Source organism: Rhinopithecus bieti, unplaced genomic scaffold (genome assembly GCF_001698545.2).
Source record: "Rhinopithecus bieti isolate Rb0 unplaced genomic scaffold, ASM169854v2 scaffold_33326, whole genome shotgun sequence".
Lineage (NCBI taxonomy): Eukaryota > Metazoa > Chordata > Mammalia > Primates > Cercopithecidae > Rhinopithecus > Rhinopithecus bieti.
In genome coordinates this window covers 719,130-741,389 of record NW_016814921.1, presented here as the reverse complement: position 1 = coordinate 741,389, position 22,260 = coordinate 719,130, and the positions used below count along the sequence as shown (strand labels likewise).

General features: G+C 33.9%; 1 protein-coding gene across 1 annotated transcript in view; it reads right to left on the bottom strand.

Annotated features, from left to right (window-relative positions):
- Nucleotides 1-22,260, bottom strand: part of BLTP1 (bridge-like lipid transfer protein family member 1) — a 233,207-nt gene that overhangs the window by 92,750 nt on the left and 118,197 nt on the right. Inside the window, 10 exon segments of the mRNA XM_017852605.1 lie at nt 1,196-1,402; nt 5,156-5,206; nt 6,735-6,828; nt 8,793-9,038; nt 9,470-10,176; nt 13,880-14,055; nt 16,105-16,280; nt 16,933-17,091; nt 17,499-17,718; nt 21,691-21,833. Of these exon segments, the coding sequence (XP_017708094.1) occupies nt 1,196-1,402; nt 5,156-5,206; nt 6,735-6,828; nt 8,793-9,038; nt 9,470-10,176; nt 13,880-14,055; nt 16,105-16,280; nt 16,933-17,091; nt 17,499-17,718; nt 21,691-21,833 (2,179 nt within the window).

The following is a 22,260-nucleotide window of genomic DNA, read 5'->3' as shown; positions in this document are numbered from 1 at the left end:
CACTGTTAAGAATGACAATACGAACTCCAACAATAAAAATAATAATAACAATTTGAGTGCCAGGTACTCTTCTTAGTGCACTGTGTGCTTTGTCTCATTTATCTCACTTTAAATAGGTACTACTGTCTCCACGTTGCAAATGAGGAAGCATAGGTAGAGTGCTGAAACTAGGATTTAAACCCAATCAGTCTGACTCCAGGGTCTAATTTTTCAACTACTATATGGATAATATATTATAATAAGGAAAAGTTTCTTGGAGCATTTTAAAACTAAAATTTATACATTCTGGATTCCATATTTCTGTTCAGAGGAAAAACATTTAAATTTGTACTACTTAGTCAACTTCAGCCATGATTAAACATTGTATCAGAATTAAATATTTAGATAGAACAACTGGAAAAATCAGCTTTGAGACACCTTCAAAAGACACACTAATGTTTTCCCACTTTATAGGATGTGGGAAATAAAACGTAAGACAACTTTGTAACCTTTTACATGTATTTTTTTTTTTTTTTTAGATGGAATTTCGCTTGTTGCCCAGGCTGGAATGCAATGGTATGATCTTGGCTCACTGCAACCTCCGCCTCCTGGGTTCAAGCGATTATCCTGCCTCAGCCTCTCAAGTAGTTGGGATTACAGATGCCTGCCACCACGTATTTTTATTAGTTACAGTTTATGGAGACCATGAATAAGGCTCAGCAGCGAAGATGCATGAACAAAGGCTATAGACATAGGGAATAAAGGTTAATGCTCAAATTTACTGCCCTTTAAAGTATTTATGTGGCATGGTCAAATGCTGCCTTGGGACATAAATGATCACTACTATACGTTCTTAAACTTGTGCAGTCATAAATTTCCAATGAATTCAAAGTAAACAAGGATTGACATGGTCCTGGAATTCATCAAGTTGCTTTTTATTAGTACCTCTTACAATACTCACAAATCTCTAGGATCTCTTAAGCTTTGTTTATGCAATATGGAACACTGACAATTGCAGTGATGACACTGTACTTTAATGCTATCAAATGTCATTCTCACATGATCATGATCTGCTACGCTCCTCTTGCTCCACTCTCCATAATGGTTGATACTTAGAAGTAACTCATCATCTCCCTCCAAACTTTTGTTAAGGCAGCAAAGAATATCCTGAGGTAGTATATGGAATCACAGAATGTGAACAAATAAAATAACTTACGCTGTAGAAGGTTGTCTGATTAGGTCTGAGATTTGTTTAGATAGTTGGTGAGAACTTCGAACCATCATGCTGTGTAAGGTGGCAGGGTGCTGAGGAATGTTGATGCTGATAGCTCCTACTTTGAACACAGCAGCATTGTTTGTCTTCAGCCCTCTCTGGGCACTGTAGAGGGCTTGGGACTTGGCAATACTACATTTCACTACAGTTCTACCAATAGAGAAAGAGGACCATTAAAATACAGCCAACAGCCAAGTAAAGAGAAATTTTGAAAAAATATTGAGAGCAAGAAAAATACCTATAAATTTGAGAGGTCTTCAAAAAGTTCATGGAAAATGTGTATTATAAAAAAAACTACATGTAGATTTCAGAATCATTTTGCACCAAAATGAACTCATATTCACTTGTTAAAACATGCGAACAGGATCTTCTTTAATGTACTAAGAAGGATAAGACATCAGTTTGACAGAGCCCCTATCAAAACAGTATGAATTCTGCTAAAATTGAAGCAAGAACAAGCATCAAGTTTATGGTGAAGTTTGGGCGGAATTATAGCGAAATCATTGATGCTCTACAAAAAGCCTTTGGGGATAATCTCCCAAAGCAATTAGCAGTTTACGAATGGATAACTCAAGAAGGGACAAGACAATCTTGATGAAGCCCACAGTGGCAAACCAAGTATCAATTTGCTAGGAAAAATTTTATCTTCTTTGTGCCTAATTGAAGAGGACCAACAATTAACAGCACAAACAACAGCCAACACCATAGGCAACTTCAACTGATTCAGCTTACACAATTCTGACTAACAACTCAAAGTTGAGCAAACTTTTCCACTCGATGGGTGCCAAAACCATTGCTCCCAAATCGACTCCCAACAAAGGCAGAGCTTTCAACAGAAATTTTAAACAAGTGAGATCAAGATCCTGAAGCATTTCTTCAAAGAATTGTAATGGGAGATTAAACATGGCTTTACCAGTACAATACCAAAAATAAAGTACATCAAAGCAATGGCTACAAAGAAGTGGAAGTGGTCCAGTAAAATCAAAAGTGGACCAGTCATGGCTGGGCATGGTGGCTCACACCTGTAATCTCAACACTTTGAGAAAGTGAGGTGAGCAGATCCCTTGAGCTCAGGAGTTTGAGATCAGCCTGGGCAACATGCCAAAACCCCATCTCTAGAAAAAATACAAAAATTAGCTGGGTGTAAGTTGCACATACCTTTAGTCCCTGCTACTTGGGAGGCTGAGGTGGGAGGACTGCTTGAACCCAGGAAACCGAGATTGCAGTGAGCTGAGATTGCACCACTGCACTCCAGCGTGGGTGGCAGATAAAAGTGGACCAGTCAAAAGCAAAGGTCATGGCAACAGTTTTTTGGGATGCTCAAAGCATTTTGCTCGTTGACTTTCTGGAGGGCCAAAGAATGACAACATCTGCTTATTATAAGAGTGTTTTGAGAAAGGTAGCCATAGCTTTACTAGAAAAATGCTTGGGAAAGCTTTACCAGTCCTCCACCTCAACAATGCTCTTGCTCATTCCTCTTGTCAAACAAGAGCAATTCTGTTTAAGAGTTTTGATGGGAAATCAGTAGGCATCCATTTTACATCTTAATTTGGCTCCTTCTGACTTTTTTTTGTTTCCTAATTTCCAAAAAAAAAAATTAAAAGGGTACCCATTTCTCTTCAGTTAACGTAAAAAAGACTGCACTGTCATGGGACCCTCTGTTCATTAGCGATGGAATAAATGGCTGGTATCATTGATTAGAAAAGTGTCTTGAACTTGATGGAGCTTATGTTGGGAAATAAAGTTTATATGCTTTAATTCCATTTTCCACAGTTTGTGAAGCCCCCTCATAACTGAATGAACTAAAACGACTTAAAAATTTTCATGTTTTTAAATTATACATCGAAGAAACAATGTTATCTAAAAACATTAATATATTTTATACTATTTGCACTGAATAGTGTTTAATTTCTTTAATAGGAAGAATCTATAGAAGAAAATAAGTATATGCTCACATGTAAGTCAAAACATGAACAAGATCTATTACACACATAGACACACAACATTCCACTTTTTATTTTACCCCCATTCAGAACTCTTTTGTTCTCCACCTTATTTTAGAGATCTGTACAACCATTATACAGACACTGAATATGAAAAGAAAAACAATATTCACTATACTTCTTAAAATCTAATTAGGGAGTCAAAGAAATTAGAACAACAATCATCCACTATGTTACAAGAAATTGATAGGAAGGAGGAAGTGTAACTTGTATTTTCTGCTTTTCATTTTCGATGAGTGGTAAACAAATGATAAAAGTTTGATTCATAATGAGCAAGGCTATTACTTTTCGTTAAGAATTGGTATCCTTTAATTACTAGTACAGACATAAAGCTAAGATATTATCTTTCTTGATTTCTTTTGCTCTTTCCAATGCCTAGAACAGTTCCTAGAAGATAACAGACACTTGCCAAATATTTGTGAAATGAAAGAGCAGAAAGAAGTAAAGCAAAAGAATGACTTCTACCACTACAACGGTGGAATTCCACAGATAGGATATGATAGGACATTTATGTAGAAGCCATAATGAAGTCGTCTTTGACACATACACACACCCTTACATACATATTTGTTTTTTAAAGATGGGGTCTCATTGTTGCCCAGGCTGGAGTGCAATGACACTATCATAGCTCACCACAGCCTGGACCTCTTGGGCTCCAGTGATCCTCCCGCCTCAGTCTCCCAAGTGGCTGGGACTACAGAGACGTGCCACCATGCCCAGCTAATTTGTTTTTAAATGTTTTGTAGAGACAGGGTCTCATTATGTTGCTCAGGCTGGTCTCAAACTCCTGGCCTCAAGCAATCCTCCCAGCTCGGCTCCAATAACTTCTAATATAAATGTGATCCTTCAAATGGGCAAATGATTCTTGACAATCAGTAAATTTGGCAAAATACACAAAATGCATTACTTCATATTAATTACAGGCCAGTTTACATACATTAATCTCTGCTGGGCTGCAGAAAATTTGCCAATTATTTATAGTCTCAAGGATATGAAGAACCAGTTCATCACATTGAACTTTTATTAGGATAAACCTTGAAAAGCCTAACAGTAGCTTTATCAGAGGTCTTGATTATTTATAAACAGTAAAATCTAGGTATTATATAAAATCCAAAACCAATTACTAGAGAGGTATACTTTTTTCTTCCACGAGACACTATTTCTCGGAGACAATCACCAGAGGGTGGAGGCAGTAGTTTATGTAATTGGCCTAGTCAGCATGAAGGTAGGCTCTGGAATGCTGACTACTTACTGAATTTTGAATCATTTCTAACAGTATAATAATTAAAACCATTGTTTAACACCAGTATTTCAAGTTCAGTTTCAACATAAGCCAGAACACACCCAGATGGTGCTGACATGCAAATGACTCTCTAGATGTAAATAGCATTCATCTATTGAATGAAATTAAACACACATTTACATGTAGTAAAGGCCATTAAAATCTATTAACAGAGCAGTCAACTCTCCCCATCTTAAATACAGAATTATAAGGTTGAGATGTACAGATGTTTTATTATTAGTGTTTTAATAATTATTTCTACAATTAGTGAAAACTCTTTCTTGCAAAGTGAATTTTTTAAGCTTCCATTATATCAAAAATTAAGTACTTTCATCATAGAAATTTTAACAGTAACATATCTGAAAAGGCACAAGCAACACACAGCTACAGTGTTACAACTTGTCAACAACAGACAAGGTATGAATTACCAAAAAAGCAGCCCTTACCTGTGTTTTCTTTGATTACCAGTAAACTTTAATCTAGTATATAAAAGGGTCTATATTACAGCTACAAAACAATAACTAAATAATTCACAGCCATGAAAACAATTTAAATATTTTAAAAACTATTCAATACTACAGTAATCACAAAGCCATGAAAAAGAATAATATGACATACAGAAACTCTTGTTTGGCTGTACTTGTAGGAGATGTAGGAAAATCCTCCAGTCTACAGAAGAGTCAAGAGAAAGCAGGAAAACAAAAAGGAGGCAAATAAACATTCATGCACAAATTAGTTACAATATGACCAATCATCTGGAAAGCTTTTCTAATTTCCCACTCTAAAAATGTTCCATTAAAGTACCATTTGAACTATTTTTTTCTATTCCATGTCCTTTTCATTGCAACTGAAAATGAAACACCAAAGAATGCACTACAAGCTTGGCAGTAACTAATAAAAAACTTTTATTTTCAAATAAAACAGTTAAGGGATCTTTACTTGGGGAAAAAAAGAGCAAGAAATAGCAGCAATATAATATTTTATCAAAATCTGTTTTATAAACATTATGTTTTACAAGGTTAAAGACTATTGGATGTCCTTCTCTTTAGAGATAATAAATAATGAAGAGAAGAGATCCAGGAGGATAGAGTAAATAAAACTCATGGGACACCTAAAGAAATTTAGTTTACTTTGTGAAGGTAGCGTACCCATGGTAATTCAAATTTAGAGTAAATGAAAGAATCATGGAATCCATGGTCTATGACTTTCAGTAGAAGGATCATAAGGTGGAGAGTATAGATTCAGGCATCTCTTCTTAATGACTGTATTAAGTATGTTAGGCACTATGTTGATCTTTCTGTACCTCAATCTATTGTTCTGTAAAGGTGGATAAAACCACCATGGTTCCCAAAATTGCAGTGAGGATTAAATAAAATAATATAGGTGAGGCTCCTGGCCCACAGTAGGCACTTAATAATATTGTAATTAATACATAATAATAAGCCCTTCTCCTATATTGAATGAACAAAAAAAGATCTCATCTCTCACAACCACCAGAATTTCCTGCCTTTCTTGAAAAGACTTCTCAGGAAATGTAATCTGGATAGTAGGCAGCTATTATGAAATATATAGTCTTTGGTTCTATACTTATAGATCCAAACCAAACCTGAGACAGTCTCCAGGAAGTCTTGAGAATGGGCCCTGTCTGAGGCTGCTGATTTTGGCCAAAACTCACTGGAGAAAGCTATGGCTTATTAATAAACATCCATTTCAGGAAATATTCCCCAAGGTAGCTAGCACATTATTCAGATTTTAAAAATATTATTAGAGCTGTAACATATCATACTTCTTAGTCAATCTAGGACTAATACTTAATTTTTATAACGCTGAACCAAATCCTCTATTAGTCATGTTGGATGTGTTACAGGATAACAGTAGCACAACATTAGCTAGCCATAATATTAAGAAACAGCAAATTCTGAAAATCTGACCTAAATTATCAAAGGTTGTTTTATAGTTAAAATGAAACTGCTCTGCTGAATGGAAGTTAGGAATGAAGGTATATATGACCAATTTTAGGAAGACAAAAAGTATTTTTCTAAAATATTTTATTTGGTGATATTCTCAATGACAGAATTCTTAGTATCTGGGAACTGAGACTGTATATACAAACCTCAAAATTCAGCATGTTTATCCAAAGAATTTCAAGTTTTGTCTAAAACTGTAAGTGTAAGAAAATAAAAACTGACATACTTACTGTATATTTGGTGTAATCCCTTCAAGGAGCACAATATTAACCCCACCAATATGAGCAGTAGCACAAGTCTCAGTCATCTTTTGATGTAAAACATCTTAAATATGAGAAAAAAATATTTATTTGAATTCTAGATATAAGATACCTGAATTTCATATTAAAATTACATTTTATTCATAATATATTCAGTAGCGAAAGATAATTTTAAAGTTATGGTAAATTTGGTTCAACCATTTCAGAGCTACTTTTTAAAAAATTTCCTTAGTTTTTTATTTCTCCGCATTTCATACATACATACATATTAAATGTCAAAATTGCAATAATGCACAGTATACACTTCGATATGCTATTCCTGCATTAGTCTACTGGCATGACATAGCCTAATGGCATTTTAAATCTCAGAAATAATACTTACTGCAGAAAAGTTGGAAAATTTTAAAAAATAGGAAAAAGAAACCACATAAACCAGCACTCTTGGTCCATATAATTCCTGTGATTTTAATAGAGGGTTTAAATATTTTAATTACTTAAAAAATGAAATCACATAAACAATTTTGCCTACTTTTTTCACTTAGCATTATTGTTCGTATTAATAAATTCTGCAGTATAATTTTAATGGGTAAATTGTAAACTGGCATATGTTTGTTTATAAAAATAACCAATTCTTTAATGCCAGACACTTGGCTGCTTCTTTGTACAGATAACTTTTCACACAATTGTGATCATTTCTTCTACCTAGGTTAGCAGACCTCTAATTGCTGAGTCAAAAGATAAATTGGCTACTGATAAAAGCTATTAAATTAACCTTCAGGAAGGTTAAACCTATTTATATCAATTTAAAAGTGAATAAAAATGTCCGTTTCTCTAATTCTCACCAAAAATGAGTATGGCCATTCTTAACTTTAGCTAAACACGTGAAAAAACTGACATTTTTTTTTTTAATCAACTTAGACATCTGAATGTTTGTGTATTGTTTATATCCTTTGTGATATTTCCAAGGAAGGCTGGTGTGTTATTATTTCTCTCAGCAATTTGCAGTCAGTCCATCTAATTTCTGCACAGAATTTTCTTTACAGTCAGTCCATCTAATTTTTTCAGAGAACCGTGTGGATGGTTCACCATGTTCACCCAAGTACATAATCCTCAAATTTAAAATTGGTTTTTGAGTAAATAATAAATGTTCAGGGTACAAAACAAAACAGGTAAAAAAGGATATGTAGCAAAATGTAGGTTCAAAGGAAGTTTTGATTTGACCTTACAAATTTCTCAATCATAAAGTTAACAATAAAAACACATGGTGATTGATAACTTCCTTTTCTCATGTAATATAATCTGTCAGGTTATTTTCACAACCAGAAAAAAAAAACCACACTGGTTTTATATAATCATTGCTGCCAAAAGAATCCCTCCAACTGTATTGCTGTATCCACCAAGTCTAAGAAACATTTGCTTTTTTATTTTAGCATCTCTGAAAGTGGAATGCAGTTTATAATCAATGGCATCTGACCATATCTGGCAGTGGCATTTTCTTTGTGATACATAAAATAATAGTGCATCTTAAAACTGATGGGCTCCTGGATTTGATAAAACATCACACCTTGTGTAATCATTCTCAAGATAAATGGTATGTTTTCACTAATCTATGAAATGTTGTATCAACTGAAGGGATTTCTTTTTATAGAGATATTTAGTATTAGATTATAAGATTTCTATGGTAGTAACAAAAGCAAATTTTTCATAAATTTCATTATTTTGGTAAAATTTTCTGCCTTTAGAGACGTCTTAGTAGTTGATATTAAAAGATAAAGAATAAATGTCACTGAGTATAGGTATATTGGTTCAATATTTATGTGCTAAAATATTTAGACATCAAAGCTGCCTCAATTCACTGATACTCAATTACAACAAAGTTCTTGGTATCTCAGAATTTGGGAAGTCCAATTTTTCTGGGAAAAAAAAATTGCTAAGTAGGAATTTTGGAGACATGACAGTGGTTTCCTTCAGAAAAGTAGCACTAATTATTATGTATACATAGCACTTTATTAGAAAAATCATTCATACCTTTCATTTTTTCCTTAAGAGTAAAACTGCCATGGATCCTCTTCAGTTCTGATTCCATTGTTAATCCACCAATATCTGCCTCTAGGTGTGTGCGGTTCACCATGCCAATCCCAAACACTATTAGAGTAACATGCTGAGGTTCAGAAGTTACCAAGCTACGTTTCCTCTGCGTCTTAGTCAAACTGCTGTTGTCTTGTTCATTCTCAAACACAACTTTACATGTTGGCTCTGTAGGGCTCCGAACTCCTTTATAAGTAAATGAAAATATACAATTTTAGATAGGAAGACTGAAAAATGGAAGAACATTCCAAACATTGTCTTTCCTTTCTTTCCTTCACACTCCCAACCAGTCCTCTTTCTCTTATTCCCCAACAAAATGATTAAAATTTCTTCAACATTTTCCAAGTTCCTACTGAAAGTGAATAATAGAGCCAGATATTTTAAATCAGGTCTGTCTAAATCCCTTTAAGAACATACCATGTAAGAGTTTAAAAGGAAGGGAAGTATGGTGGCAGGATATCTGAATTTCATTACTATTTTATTGCCTGTTGACAGACAATTTCTCTCCATTTCAATTATCCACTTACAACATTAAGAAAACATGATGAAAAGTCTTCTGCTTCTTTGGTATTATTGTTATTCTAAACAGAAATTTTAAAACATAAAATGTCTGTTACCTGCTGGTCCAAATGTTTCTGAAGACTTTTCCAATATTCCTGTTGGATCAGAGATAAGTGAATAGAAGTTAAGCAATTTATACATATTCTGCCAGCACTCAGCTGAAGGCTCACTTTGTTCTGACACTGTAATTGAATCAGAGTCATCCATATGAATAGTCATGTGATCCACCACATCTTTTGAACCTTTCCTAGACACTTTTGATGTTCTTCTTTCAGATCTTCCTAATGAATTCTTGTTTCGAGATTCCTTTTTGTTATTCTCATTGTTGGTCCGTTTGTTCTTTGCATTATTTACTCTATTGCCACCATTAAGACTTCCTCTAGAACTGCGGCTAAAGTCAGATGAACGAAAGTCCCGATGTTTTCTGGTTTTGAAGGTAGGTGTTGGGGAAGCAGATCCGGCTGTATATCTGCTAAGTTTAATATCAGTCTGTGTTGCTTTGATGTCATCTATCATTGTGCTAAACTGATGAATAAGACGAACCAAAGCCATATCTACATGCTGGCTTATTGACTGACAGGAAATAGTAAAGTTGCAGTGAAAGGTGTTATAATACCGCTTGCTGAGATCATGAAAAGAAAGGGCACTGGTAGAGTTCTGAGGGGTGCACACAGACTTTTCCATTACAACAGCACTGATGCTAAAGGTTCCCAACATTAATGCCGGTTTGAACTCAAGTGGAGGAAGATTCACATGGCCTTGCCTAAAAATGTGAAATAAAAAAAGGACAAGGGTTTTCTTCAATTTTTCCAGAAACATACATCTTTATTGATTTATAAGCAAAATCATCTCCAAGGTAAAATATGAGTCTTAAATAATTTTAAGCAAGCAAACCCGTAAAATCTGCTTTTTCACTAGGCCAGGCTTTTTATAGTTCGAAGGTGGGCCTTAAGTCTTCCTACTTAATCTTATTCTAAAACTAACAAGTCAAAATCAGTCTTCTTATGTCAAGAAATGATTTCTCTGAAGTGATGAAACAACTTTTGTTGTCATTTGATGGTACTGCCATAGAGTATTGGAATTAAGAATTAATTATAGATCAATTAGGATACCTCACTTAACCATCCCTTCACCTTCTATAATCATGTATCTAATTTATTCATATGTAACATAATTTTAGTTGATATTAGATAGGAAACCCTCATGCTAAGTTGAAAGCAGAGAGGAAAAGCAATTGAAACAAAAATTAGAAATACACACACACACAAAACCTTAAAATCTGATATAAAAATTATATTGGCAAATCCTCCTGCTTATCTAAAGATTTTCATGTAAGACTATTATAGTAAATTTTAATATAGAAAGTCAAAAATGTCTCAAATTTCTATAAACCAGCTACCAATAATAACAATAAATCCAGAAACAAAACTGTAAAAAGGTATTTTTTCCCTCTTCTTCCATGCACACTGTGAATGTGCAGATATGGGAGTTTTTTCTGTAACAAAAGAAAAAAATCAGATGCTGCTTTGATATTCTGCATTTAACTTAAAGAATTTATAACTACAGAGCAGTAATTCCTTAATGAATACTAGTATTAATTAATAAGAAAAATGCCTCATTGTAGTGTAATTCATATAAATGCACAAACTTACAGGAAGTGTACAATCAATGCCAAGTAAGCATATGGTCAGAGAAGGAAAAACTTGATTTTGAGAATTAGAACAGATAGAAGAGAGAAAATAATCCACAATTGCAAAAACAAGAATCTAAAACATGTAAGAGTAGTAAGAAAATCTTAAAAGAGGGGAGATTCAAATAAAAGAGAAAAAGAAAATGGCTATACCATAATAATAATTTGCCTGACAAGTAAAAGCCTGACATGGGCACTGCAGAGCCAAAGTTACAATTAAAATTGTAAAACATAGGTCCCCGATACGTGCAGCTACTTTTACTAGAGACAGCAAAGAGACAAAGAAACTATTACTTATGAGGACTTACTACATGCCAGATTCTATGCTAAATATTTAATAACTGCCCTGGCTTTACAAAGTAGTAGAAGAGTTATACATATCCATACAAGAAACTGTAACCCCAAACTAATATGCAACAGTTAGCAGAATGAACAATCTGCTACGAAAACAAACAAAAAACCCAGACAATACTGAAATTAATGGCTGGGAAAAGTATATTGTGGTGAAGGTCTCCAAATAAATAAGAGCTTAAGATAGAATTACAGGAGATCTGAGAAATAAAAATTAATCGTAAGTTAATTGTAAGAATGTGGAGCATTTGGAGCTGGCATGGTAGCAGAAAAATTAAAAGGAATGTCAAGTTCAGCTAGACCAAAGGCAATGAAGTTCACAAAATCACTCAAAGAAGCTCTCACTCAAAAGACTTGTGTGCTCAAATGAAGATCTGGTCTGTGGCAGTATTATATGGGATTTACGAGGCCAATACATAGGCTATAGCTATAATTTTATTTATATAATCTATATCTCTATATACAACCTATTACATATAAACTATATACAATCGAATTATATATAACCTAGTTATATATATGAAACTTATATACTGTATGTATATATATATATAAACATATTTATATATAAATTGATATATTTGTATGAAAGCGGGCTCTTGCAAATAGAAATACAAGTTTAGCTCAGATATTTTAACCCTAAATAGACAGTATGTGTAGGTATTAATGTTTGGGGTCTGGATTTGATGGTTCCAATACTTTAAAATTTCAGTTACTGTGCTTTACTTAAATAACAAGTCTCCCAATAACGTGATACAAATTCGTAACTAAGACTTACTGTGAAAACTGCATAAAGTACAAATTTATGGCTAGCTCTTCAGCCCACAAGTCAGTACAAAACAACAGATGTGCATTGTGATCACTGACTAATCACATCACTTCAAGATGTGTCAGTGATAGTGACTAGTTGAAGCATACCTGTTGTTCAGTTCATGCACACAAAGTATAGCATGTAGTTACTTGTGTTGCCCCCTTGTCTCTCTCTCTGTAATAAATCCCCATAACATTTTACAAAATGAATAATCAAATGAGGGAACTGGACAACAAAATGAAGATGCAGCAAAGAAACTAAAAATGAAGATACTGGTAGGGAAAATCAATTGAATGGTGTTATGGAAGAAACAGCCGACCATGGAAGTGTTGATACCCAGAAAAACTCAGTGGAGGCAAAATTATTGACATAAAGAGGAAAGTGGCCATGACAGAAAGGATGAAGATATCCCAGAGGAAGTGATGGCAACAAAAAACTTCATAGTAAAGAGAATCAAAGATTATTTCATGACATTGAAAGTGTAAAGCATAAAATGTTGAAAACTGATCCATACATACAAAGGAGTTCAACATTTTGCCAAGGCACACAAAAGCTGCTTGTTTTGTATTGTATGTTATATCATAAGAAGGACTGGACCTTTCAAACTACCCTTTGATAAGTTTTTACAAATAAATAAGTTTAATTGTCAGTGTTTCTAACATTTTAAATTCCAACGTACTAAATATTAGTTTTACTTTTATTTTTCATTTTCCTATACATTTATAATAAACAGTAAGAACATTTTTGATGTTCTGACAAATACTGTCAAGGTCACAAAAGTAATTTTTTCCACCGATTATTAAAATTGCTTTGCAGTTTCAGCTTGTACAGTCATTGTTATGGTACAAGACTATTGTGAAAAGCAAGAACTTTTGTTAAATTATTTAAAATTTAAATAGAAATATTTCAAATGAAAAATATATTTTACTTAGCTATATATCAGGCACAAGTACTTTAATTTACCACCTTGCAAAAACACAAAAAGGATGAAAGAAACAATACTACAGACACCTCTTGTCATGAATGCCATTTATCTCCATATTCTACTATTTCTATCCATTTAAGGCCCACCTCAAAGTAAAATTCCAAGTACCCAAAATATTACTCAAATCCTGTTAGTGGTATATTATTTCCTATGTAAACACTAAAGAAACTGAAGAACCATCCATAGTAATATAAAATAACAGCAAAAGACGGTTCTTAACTTTCACTATGCTACATTTCTATTTGTTTCTGAGGGCTAGACTCTCGATATGACTTGTTTCTGATACAAAAATACTACCTGACATGAGTCAACTCAGAACCTTCAAGACCATAAAAATTCCACTATTACAAGAGCCAAGTAAATAAAGGGTAAGTGCATATATCAATATATATGACCCTCATCTATGTGCTAACATGGTTCAAAATATGCCTAAAATAGGCCTCATAATCTGTTGATAAATGCAACTAGTTATTAATAAGAAAATGTGGCCACTACTTTTACTAAAAGGTAATTATCTTCTCATAAGCATATTAAAATTACTTTCTCATTTGGATTACAAGAAAGTAATGTTAAAAAGCAAACGTATTATAATTCTTGCACAAAATTATACACAAAAATGCAAAAGACACCTTCTCGCTCTTTTGCCTTTTCTCTCTTTGGCTGTGTCAGAATCCACAATATCTGCTCTGAGGCAGTCCAAAGTCCCTGAAAATGAAAGGTGTTCTCCAAAGTACATTCGGTAGCAGAGTGGCATTGTATCCTGTGACTGGATCCCTGTATGACTCAGAAGAGGCTTGAAAACAACCTAAAAGACATTAACATTCATATTAGCTCAAATTATAGCTTATCATTTACTGTAGAAATTACATATAGAAAAATGCAGCTTTTTTTCTTACCCTACCTCAGTACATATTAGTATCATAGTGTGAAGCAAAAAATGGTCTCGTATAATTGACTCTAACTTTACTTAAAATTTAATATTTTTAGTACCTATTATAGGCCACTCATCTTCAAATTAATAATAAATAAGGACACAGATTCCTTGATCCTACCTGAGTGTCTGAAAGTACAAGGAAAATAAAATTATGAATTAGTTAAATCATTCTACGTCTTGCTTTTAAAACAGGTATGAATTTCTATTGTGTTTCCATTTACAAAAAAAAAAAAAAAAAAAACTTAACAAGGTTCATAAAATTTTCAACTTCCTGTGTTAATATAAAAACATTATAAATGTTAAGAATATCTGGCCTATTTTTAAATGGAAGCACCTGGTTGTAACAGTCATTTAACATTTATCTTCAGAGAACTTCCTTTACATTTTAAGTATCACACATGCTTATGGAAATACATTATTCTGGTTAAATCTCTAGTTAACTGGATTTCAGACACTAAGCACTAACCTGAATGGAAAGAACTACATGTGTTCAATGCTACAGCACTACAATCACTCTGACTACTCATCCTCTGCCACATGGTTCCTTTTCCCCCTCCTACATCCTAATATATAGGTGCTATACAATGCTTTTCTCAGCCTCCTCTTTCACTACACATTCTACCTTAGTGATCTTTTCCTGAAGCTTAAAAAAAACCCTATCTACATGGACAAGTGCCATTTACACAATGAGAGCCAAGCCTATATTTCCAGTTGTCCTAGGTCACCTCATTTTGTTGTGTGTGCTTGGGAAGATAGCTCTCTCTTTAATTGACTCTAAATTCCAATACTTCTCATTTTTCTACTAATTTTGCTCCATCTGCTAATCCTTCTTTCCTTTGTTTTTGATCATGAGCTTCCTAATTTCTCAAGTACAGTTGGCCCTCCATATCCAGGGGTTCTCCATCCAAGGATTCAACCAACCACAGATTGAAAATATTAGGAAGTAAAAACCAATAAAATATAACAATGTACCAATTTAAAAATACAAATAAAACCCAATACAGTATAACAATTATTGACGTAGTATTTACATTGCATTAGGTATTATAAGTAATCTAGAGAACATTTAAAGTATATGGAAGGAAGTATGTATGTTGTATGCAAATATCTGCCATTCTATATAAGGGACTTGGGCACAACACAGATTTTGGTATCCTAGGTGGTGGATCAGAGGGTGGGTAGGGGGTTGGTCCTGAAACCAATCCCTTGGATACTGAGGGACAGCTGTATGTAAATATGCTCAAGACACCTTTATCCTGAAAAAACGATGCCTCCTCTGACCCACGTCCCACTCTCACACTTGCCTGCTAGCCGCTCAAACCAAAGAGTATGTTTTAAAGGATTTCACTCTTTATTCTCCATATTTAATCAGTTAAATAAGACCTTCACCATATCCTCATTTACCTTTTCAAAGCCATAAACATCTAAGCCTAGTCTCATTACCACTGGGTGAACTATTTCAATAATTCATCTTTTCAACACTAGTTTCTCTATTTCAATCAATTTAATACATTTGCTACTCACATAATATTTCTGTATCTATAGTTTTCGTTACTTTATTCCTCTGCTCTAAAATCATCAATGCTTCCCCACTGCTCGCACAATAAAGTCTTAAGATAGCACTAAAAACCAAAGGGTATGATTATCTATTCATGTTGCTTAGCCAATTTGTTACAAATAACAAAAAGGTTACTATATGAGACTCTTCTATTTAATGATTACATATAGATACTTAATTTGCATTTATAATTAAGCCATGTACTTTTTAAAGGCTCCTCCCATTTTGCATGAAGGCTGTAGGAAGACAGGTACGGAATATCCTCACTAGAATTCCAAGGTGCATACTACTGGATGGTTCCAGTTGCTAAGTAATGACTAAGGAGGTATTATTATAATTAGAAAAAAAACAGGCTGGCTCACCTGTGCATCAGCAAGCTGAACAGCAGGAAACCCTTGGTTTGCTTCTTCTACACCTGCCACATCATCCTGACTGGTGCTATGCTGAGAATGTGTCCCATCCAAAGTATTTTGGTCACTAGACAAGACAGTGTTGAAATCTGAGGCTGAGGGTATTGTAGGAAGATTGGGTGCAACACCTAAAGGAATAAATTTTTAAGAATAAAATGTAAATTATTGGAAAACAGAAACACATAAAAGCATACAGCAGGGTAAACTTTTGAAGCCTGTAGAGCAGTACCATTTCAAGACTGTTTAAATTAAAAAGAAAAAATAAATAATGCATACCTTTAGGTTATTTTACAGACACGATTTATTAGTGAAAAATGAAATTAACTCTTCAGAACACGTCATCCTTATCTATCCTTACATATACATACTCTTTTAGATTTAATTAAATATTTGTTAAGTAACTAAAAGTTAAGAATGATAGTTATAATGTCTCAAAGGGATCTAGATAAACTAAAGCTATCTTCTGTAATGTCAAGTATATAATGTTGTAATTATACTTTGCATTTTCTCATTTACCACTTAAACCAGTCATATTAAAAGGAAGCTTTAAACTCTTTATATACAATCTCATATTTGACATATTTGCCTTTCAACAAGAACACTGAGTGACTGCTTACTACTCTCTCAATTACAATGTTATCAAAGACATTTATAAATATAAATGGACCAATTTCAACCAAGCAGTACTTGTTTGAGATTGTTAACCCATCTTCTGAAAAATAAGATTTTGGTATACATTCCCCTTAGACAGTTAAGCAAAATAATGTGATAACACAATACCTGTGGGAAGACTATTGTGTCCTGATTTTGTAACAGGAGATTCTTGTACCACACTTCCTCGATTACCCACAGCATTTGACATCCAATTATAGAAACTCACAGATGATGGCTCAGATAGCAAGGGATGTTCAGATAACATATCAGTGGCCACTGTATTTCCTGAAAAAAAAAATGTAATTTATATAACTATGTTTGAAGAACCAAGTTAAAATGTATGTTTGCAGATGGTTTTAAATTCTCACTGCATAATGTTGGTATTTGGATATTAATGCATTAATAAATAGCTTATTTTATCATAATGGGGAAATTCTGTGTTGCTGGTCGAGACAGCACCCCACACCAAAAGCCTACATTGACATTAGTCAGTGCTGCAATTTAAAAATGCAAACTAAGGGCATGAAGACTCCAAAAAGTTACAGAACAATGGATTCCTAAAATTTTTTCTCAAAGATAAGGTATGAGCGATTAGTTGTACTACCAAAGCATATATCGAACTAAACTTAAGTCCTGTTTCATTTCAATTCCCCATAAATATAAAATGTAATTATCAAATCTAGAGCATGTACCTGTTCTTGTTAGGGAGCTGCTTTTCACAGCAGCACTGCTTCTCTGAGGAGTCCCTTCCAGGAGGTTGTGCAGGCTTGGGAAGCTTCCAGTCAGGTAGCTGAGTAGGCTCTCCTTCCTTGGACTCTCCTTTACTGGCATCCCAGCACGTCCAACATGCACTGGAGAATCAGTGGCAGTGTCTCCACTGGTATAGCTCAGAGAATGATATGGGTGAATGCCCTACAGAAAGCGTAACAGGGTTATTTCTTACGTATATAAAAATGACTGCTGATAACTACAACCACTATTACTATTACTGTTGCTATAACGGCTAGCTATTTTGCACATTAATACCAAAACTGATCATGTCTACTAGGATTGTGGTGAATGCTTTTTACATACGTCCTTAAATGTAGGTAAAAATGTTTTGTAACTCTATAGTACAAGAAAAAGGGCTACTTTTATTATCAATATTATAACGAAGCACTTCCACTTATTTTAACCATGGATCATTAATTCCCTTCTTAATCTGATGAGGGAGTCTGGTGACAAGACATAAAACCACATAGCACAGTATATCAAACAGATGGTAGAAATGAAGCACTATTCATACCTAAGGAGCAGTAAACAGTACGTTGAAACTTCAGAAAGTTATACATAGGGTGTTTGTGGAAGTGCCAAGGAACATTCACGTGGGTAGCAAAGAAAAACAGTAGCCTGAAATATTTATATCACTGCTTATTTACTGAACCAGGAAACTGATACCCAGACACAATATCCCTTGCACAAAATATTCCCTAGAAAAACCTACTACACACACACATACACACACACACACACACACACACACACACACACACACACAGGATCTGTGACAGGATCTTTACGTGACTGATACCATCAAAAGTAAAGTCTAGGTACTCAAAGAAACTAAAGAAAGAAAAGTTGTCTACCTTCAGCAACCTTCCCTGCAGTTTTTTACAGGAGTCAGGATAGACATCTACCTGGAAGGAAACTAGAGGCTTTTTGCTAACAGCAAGAAATGCTGACACAATGGACACCAGTGCTGTGAAGCTCTTAAAAGTCTTAACCTCCTCTGGAAAGCAGAAAAGTTTATTCCTTTTTCTATGCCTTCCCAGTCATCCTCACTTAGATGAGGAAAGGTGGAGGAAGGGTGTTGACACAGGAAATAAAAGAACACTTAAAACATATTAAACATTTGATAAGTATATTTCATGTATTATCTTATTTAATCCTTAAGTTCTCTAAGGTAAGATATTATTTCTGCCCTAAAGGATGAAGAAAAGTCACTTGCATACTTACTAAGGAAAAAGCCAGATTTTTAACCCATCTACCTAATTCTACGTTCAAATTCTTAACACTAAATTATCCTTCCGAGTACTCTAATAATCAAGGTTTGTTAAGATTTAATTCTCTGGAGAGCTCTAAATGCCAAAAAGCCTTTCCACAATTAATGAAAAAAATTAAAAATTACAGAATTTTTCAATTTCTATCTTCTGTCACATCTATGATTAGAATGGCAGATCAATTTAAAAATACAGTTACAAAAAAAAGGGGACTACAAAGGCAAAAAGGATCTTTGAAAAGCCAAAGATCTTGAAACTAAGCATTTGGAATTTCACATTTTTAGAGGACTTTAATAATCCATAGCAAAAGAATGTTAAAAAAAAATTCTGAAAATGAACACCTTTAACAGGAAAACACCTAAATATGATTCAGGAAAAAAAGCTAAGACAGATTAAAGTGTCCATCAGGAAAAAAAGTTAAGACAGATTAAAGTGTCCCAAGCTTCTAACTATACTGTGGAAACAATAAGCTCAATAGTTAAGTCTTCTTTTAAAGTATATCAAACTATCATTGAATGTTTTAACTAAAAGAGCCATACTTACACAGAATAAAAACTTTGAAAGCCCAAGAGACTATTCAGTACAAAGTAAGTCCTGTGTTCCAGTATACTGGATCCCTTTCCCAAAGGCTCTCTTAATTGTTTCTTATCTATCTTTACGTAACTCATTTAGGCCTATATAAGTACATACATACTTATCCTTTTTTAAACACACAAATAGATATCATCCTATACTTTATCAGTGTACTTCGGTGATCATTCCATATCCACTTACAGATCTACTTCATCTAAAAGATTTCGTAGTATGCATCTTTATCATTGTACACGAGTTTATTAGTCCTCTAATGATTAGTACTTTGTGTTGTTTCCACAATTTCCCTTTTATAAATAGTGCTGCAAAGAATTGTTCTCAGACTCATCATGTCTTTGAGCATCTATGACTTTCTCTAGAATGAATTCCTGAATATGGAACTACTAGATAAAAGAGCATCACCTTCTAAATTTTGACACATATTACCACATTGTTATTCAAAGAGGTTGCACCAATTTGACTCCCATCAATGCCATATGAGTATCTGTTTTCTCACATCTTCACCAACAATGTACACTATTCAAAAGTTTTAGTCTTTCAATCTAGTAAGTGAGAATGGAAATCTCATTTTAGTTTACATTTCTTTAATTATAAGAAAATATTTTTGTATGTGTGTATGTATTTTCCTGTGAACTACCTGTTTATATCATTTAACCATTTTTTCTATTTGGTATTGGCTTTTTTCTTAATGATAAGAATAAGATCTTTATATTTTAGAAAATTATCCTTCTGTCATGTGTTTTACTGTTCTGTTTACAATACAGTCATGTGCCACATAATTACAGTTAAGTGAACTATAGGCAACATATACAACAGTGAACCCATAAGATTATAATATCATATTTTTACTGTATCTTTTCTATGTTGAAATAAACACCATTGTATTACAATTGCCCACTGGCTTCAGGATAGTAATATGCTGTACAGGTTTGTAGCCTAGGAGCAAAGGCTATCCCATATAGTCTAGGTGTGTAGTAGGCTGTACCATCATCCAGGTTTGTATAAGTATAGTCTATGATATTTGCACAACGACAAATTGCCTAATGACCCATTTTCTCAGAATGCATCCCTGTTAATAAGTGATGCATGACAGTATATTACTTTTTTCTGTGTAGAAATTTGTATTTAATATTGTCAAAATTATCAGTTTTACGGATTCTGGGCATCAATGTGAGTGTATACACAGACTTTCAAAGAAAGTTAAAAAAAATTTTTTTTTTGAGATGAGTCTTGTTCTGTTGCCCAGGCTGGAGTACACTGGCAGAATGTCCGCTCAGTGCAACCTCCAACTTCTGGGTTAAAGCAATTCTCTGCCTCAGCCTCCCAAGTAGCTGGGATTACAGGCGCCTGCCACCACACCCGGCTAATTTTTGTATTTTTAGTAGAAATGGGGTTTCACCATCTTGGCCAGACTGGTCTTGAACTCCTGACCTTGTGATCCACCCGCCCTGGCCCCCCAAAGTGCTGGAATTACAGGCGTGAACCACCGCACCTGGCCAGAAAGTTAAAATTTTAACTTTTTCAGTGCTCACAAAAGTGAACTAGCAAAAAATAAAGAACCAACAACAACAAATAACTAGCAAAAAATAAAGAACCACTAACAACAAATAATTGATTAAGGGTCAGATATTGCTCTAGGCATTTTTCATTAATTAACTCAGTTATTTCTCACAACAACCCTCTTCAGAAGGTTACTATTATAATCTCCGTCTTACACCAAGGAAACTGCAATACAGTTAAAACATACAGTTAAAACCCGTTCAGTCACAGAGCAACTAAGTCACAGGGGCAGGTTTCAAACCAAGGCAGTCTGGCTTCCAAAGTGGTACTCTAACCACTTTGCTATATATGTCTCTTATCAAGCATCCATTAAATGTTCATAAAACCAAAAAAAATAAAATCATAAAATAGTCTAACCCAAATCACCTATTGATCATACACTGCTGAAAAGGCTTCTCATTAAAACAGGTAATTATAAGATTATCAACATTTTCTATTTGGGATTTTATTGAATACAGTATTCAATAAACTGAAGACAGCTCTAAGGCTTGGTAGTTATAGTGGTCCTTAACAGCAGTTACTGATGATACAATTTTCAAAGAAATATTTAAACTGAAATTACAAATCAAGTTAATTTCAACACAAAAACGCTATCTGAATGTTAGGTTGGACACCTAACATTTAAATTTGAGATAAAATTTTCGGTTTTCTCTGTAAGTCTGAATAACTCTAACCAAAAAGAGCAATAATATACCTTTATTTTTAATGCAGAGTCACTATGGGTATGAGTTTTAGAAAGTTTCCTCATTATCTCAGCTCCAGTTACGGGTCCGGAGCTACCAGGTGGAGGTCGGTTAGCTGTTCCTTCTAATAGCATTGTGTGTTCACTGACTGTGGCTGAAACAGTTCAAAAGAATAAGTGAGCAATAGATTATCACATATTTTCTTGAAACATCAGCCCCAATATTTCTAGTTATATAATGACACTCAACTTTCATATTCCTTGACAAATATTTATTTTCTCCCCCACCCCAATCTTCTCACTCAGTTTCAAGAAGGGAACAAACGGCTTTTATTCAGACTTTCACATATTCCATGCAAATGATACTCAGACCAAAAGCCAATTCAACTAAGCTCAAGAAAGTACAGACTGCTCATAGATTAACAGAGGGATTTGCAGATAATTGGGATATTCAGTGTACTGGTTTTCAAACTTTTGTGTAGATTTGAAATTTTTTAAAATAAGTAATAAATAAAATCTACCCTATTCCTCATAACTCATTTATTTGTTAAATATCAAGTTTTTTTTTTTTTTTTTTTTTTT